Consider the following 3,389-nt stretch of genomic DNA (forward strand, 5'->3'; position numbering starts at 1 on the left):
GCACGCGCTGTGTGGACGGGTCACACTTGCTGCCTTTGCACCTGCCGGCTGCCTGGAGGCTTGCCTGCCTCGTGACACCGATTCTCATTCTGGGCTCAGGCATCATCTCTACCAGGAAGCCGTCTCTTGACCCCAGGGTCTTTCTCCAGCTCATTTTCTCTACCGTATTTTAGAAAAGTATCTATGTATGTGTCTCTCTCCTTTCCTAGCTCCTTTTACATTCACCAGGGTGTTTATTTATCAGGTGCCCTTCTGGGCTCCAGGGGATAGATAGCCAGGGTTCCTGACCTTTGAAAATAGCAGAGCGGGTCTCTTACTGTTGAATCTGCATCCTTTAAGGACCCACGAGACAGAACACTGGCCCATGCTTCTCAGCGCTGTGCCTCCTCTCTGGTGAAAGGGCCTGGGCTGCTTTCTTAACCCTGCTCAGCCCGTGAGGACCAGGGAGGCTCTTTCCTCTGATTCTGGTGTTGTCTTCTCTTTACAGGTCCGGGCCAGGCCGCTGCAGGCCCAGGAACATTCCAGATCATGAAGGCATAACGATGACTCAGTGGATACATTCTAGGGACTTAACCTGTGGTGCTCTCACATTTGTCTTCGGTTGGTGCTGTTCAGTTGCTCAGGCCTGTCCAACCCTCTGCCACCCCATGGACGGCAGCACGCCAGGCTTCCCTGTCTCTCACTATCTCCCAGAGTGTGCTCAGATTCATATCCATCACGTCGGCAATGCCATCCAACCATCTCATCCTCTGTCGTCCCCTTCTCCTCCTGCCCTCAATCTTTCTCAGCATCAGGGTCTTTTCCAATGAGTCAGCTTGTCACATCAGGTGGCCAAAGGACTGGAGCTTCAGTTTCAGCACCAGTCTTTCCAGTGAACATTCAGGACTGATCTCCTTTAGGATGGACTGGTTGTATCTCCTTGCAGTCCGAAGGACTCTGAAGAGTCTTCTCCAGCCACACAAAAGACTTTCCATATAGTCCTTAGCAGAGGAAAGAGTGGCTGCAGGGCCCACCCTGGGGCTGCAGGTGGGGTTTCACTCACCACAGGCCAGCTCTCAGCCCCAGCCGATGAGTATCTCAGTATCAGAGCGCTCCAGGGAGACGGCAGACTGGGGAGTTTCCTGTGAGTGTCAGTCACTTAGTCATGTCCTGCTCTCTGTGACCCTGTGGGCTGTATTCCGCCAGGCTCCTCTGTCCATGGGATTCTCCAGGCCAGGATACTGGAGTGGGTTGCCATTCCCTTCTCCAGGAGAGTTCGATATGTTAATAGTAAGTAACATAAGGGCGGTTCGTGTTTCTTGAGCGCTGTCTCTATACCAGGCGCAGGGAAGCATTTGCCATCCGTCCTGCACCTAATCCTACGGTGGCTGTGCAGCTTCTGTTTAGCATCTCTATTTTACAGACGAGGACTTGCGGTTCAGGAGGTTAAGAAGCTTGACGTGGGTGCTGAGATTCAAACCCTGGCCAGATGGCCCCAAAGCCCCAGCGCTGAGCTCCCCAGCTAGCAAGCCCTTGTAGATCCCGACTTCTCTGTCGCCCTCCGAGGACAGCCCACCGCAGCCGCGCTCTTCGGTCAGCCCAGACTCACCGTTTTTTTCTACCGGCACGTGGCAGCGGGGACAGGGCTTGGTGGTCTTCTTGATTGTTTCTTTGGAGGCTTCCTCCCACCGGGCCTGCTCTGCCGCCTTCTCATTGACTCTGTAGGCCTGGGGAGAGAAGACAGAGGGAAGAGACAGTCAGATCTGCATAGTGGGCTGGATAAGGGTTCCTTGAAACGCTGTCCTGGAAATTCTTAGACATGGAGGTGCCTTCAGGCAAGAAGCTCAGAGGGAAACTCTCTTGACAAGTGATGGACAGGCCTCGACACAGTTTTCTTGGCATGTGGCCTGTGCTTACAAGGCAAGAAAAGACCATGTGGCTTTGTGGTTTGAGCTCCTCCTTTGTGCTGTTTTGACTACTAGTGATAAATAACATCTCTCGGGTGCTGATTACGTGGGCAGGGTGAGACAGGCTCTGAAACCCTTCTCGTTAGGTGTTTCCTCAGGTGTGTGCATTGGGTTTAATTTTACATCGAGGATTAGACAAGTTAAACCACTGCCTGAAGCCAGTAAGTAGGAGAATCTTTGTGACTCCAAAATCTTCGCTTTTCAGCTTTCTTCAACGTCTTACTATCTTGCATTCCTGCACCCGGACAGGAATGTGGTCACCAAAGAGACGGGGCAGGAAGAGGGAGGTGAAGCTGATGTGACAGAGCAAGGAACAGCCAGAGGTCAAGATGGGGCCTTGGAGCCAGCTGCCTGAGTTCAAATCCCTACTCGGGTAGGCGGGTTTGGGAACACTGCAGAACTCCCTGAAAGTTCCCATCTCAGATGGAAATCGACCTCTCCAGTGCACTGTACCGGGGATCGAGTGGGTCAATGTCTTTAAAGAAGCAAAAAAACAAGTGTCTGACACCCGTTAAGTGATGCTATGAATGACCTGGGCATCTACAACAAGCGCTCAGAAATATTTGCTAATGTCATTCACGTCAGAGGAATGACTTATCCCTGACTCAGACCACAGAAAGGAGGAGGGATTTCAAGGGCGCCACTGCAGATATTCTGTTCAGACACTACAATCTCTTTACTTACTTCAATGCTGAGTGACACGTGCAACGAAAGAGTTGGGACGTTTTTGCATTCAGTACAAGAACTCTGTGGTCTAGAAATATATTTCAAATGGTAATCCAAACAGAACCCCTCCATCTTGGCCTCTACGGAATTTAAAAATTTTCTTCTATGCTTTAAAATTAATACAAACATGCAAGTCATTTTATTAATCTGTGATGACTCTTAAAACATTCCCAGGCCTATTTGTAGGTCGCCTGCGTGCTAGGTTGCTTTAGTGGCACCTGACTGTTTGCAGACTTGTGGACTGTAGCTTGTCGGGCTCCTCTGTCCCTGGGATTCCCCAGGCAAGAATACTGGAGTGGGTTGCTATGCCCTCCTCGAGGGGATCTTCCCGATCAAGGGATCAAACCCATGTCTCTTATATCTCCTGCACTGGGAGGTGGGAAGCCCATTTTTAGATTAAGACACTACTAAAAATGACGAAGATCATGGCATCTGGTCCCACCACTTCATGGGAAATAGATGGGGAAACAGTGGAAACAGTGTCAGACTTTATTTTTCTGGGCTCCAAAATCACTGCAGATGGTGACTGCAGCCATGAAATTAAAAGATGCTTACTCCTTGGAAGGAAAGTTATGACCAACCTAGATAGCATATTCAAAAGCAGAGACATTACTTTGCCAACAAAGGTTCATCTAGTCAAGGCTATGGTTTTTCCTATGGTCATGTATAGATGTGAGAGTTGGACTGTGAAGAAGGCTGAGAGCCGAAAAATTGATG

At 50.1% G+C, this 3,389-nt stretch overlaps 1 protein-coding gene across 7 annotated transcripts in view; it reads right to left on the reverse strand.

Moving 5' to 3' along the window:
* The window catches only part of PARK2 (parkin RBR E3 ubiquitin protein ligase), a 1,245,124-nt gene that overhangs the window by 7,037 nt on the left and 1,234,698 nt on the right, over positions 1 to 3,389 (reverse strand). For 5 of the 7 annotated variants that reach the window (XM_010836730.1, XM_010836731.1, XM_010836733.1 and 2 more), the window contains one exon: positions 1,290 to 1,706. In XM_010836730.1, the coding sequence (XP_010835032.1) occupies positions 1,392 to 1,706 (315 nt within the window). In that variant the 3' untranslated portion in view covers positions 1,290 to 1,391. Of the gene's footprint in view, positions 1 to 1,289; positions 1,707 to 3,389 lie in introns of those variants that run through there. The other 2 variants (XM_010836734.1, XM_010836732.1) reach the window with 1 other exon arrangement.

The sequence above is a fragment of the Bison bison genome, unplaced genomic scaffold (assembly GCF_000754665.1).
Source record: "Bison bison bison isolate TAMUID 2011002044 unplaced genomic scaffold, Bison_UMD1.0 scf7180017864065, whole genome shotgun sequence".
Classification (NCBI taxonomy): domain Eukaryota; kingdom Metazoa; phylum Chordata; class Mammalia; order Artiodactyla; family Bovidae; genus Bison; species Bison bison.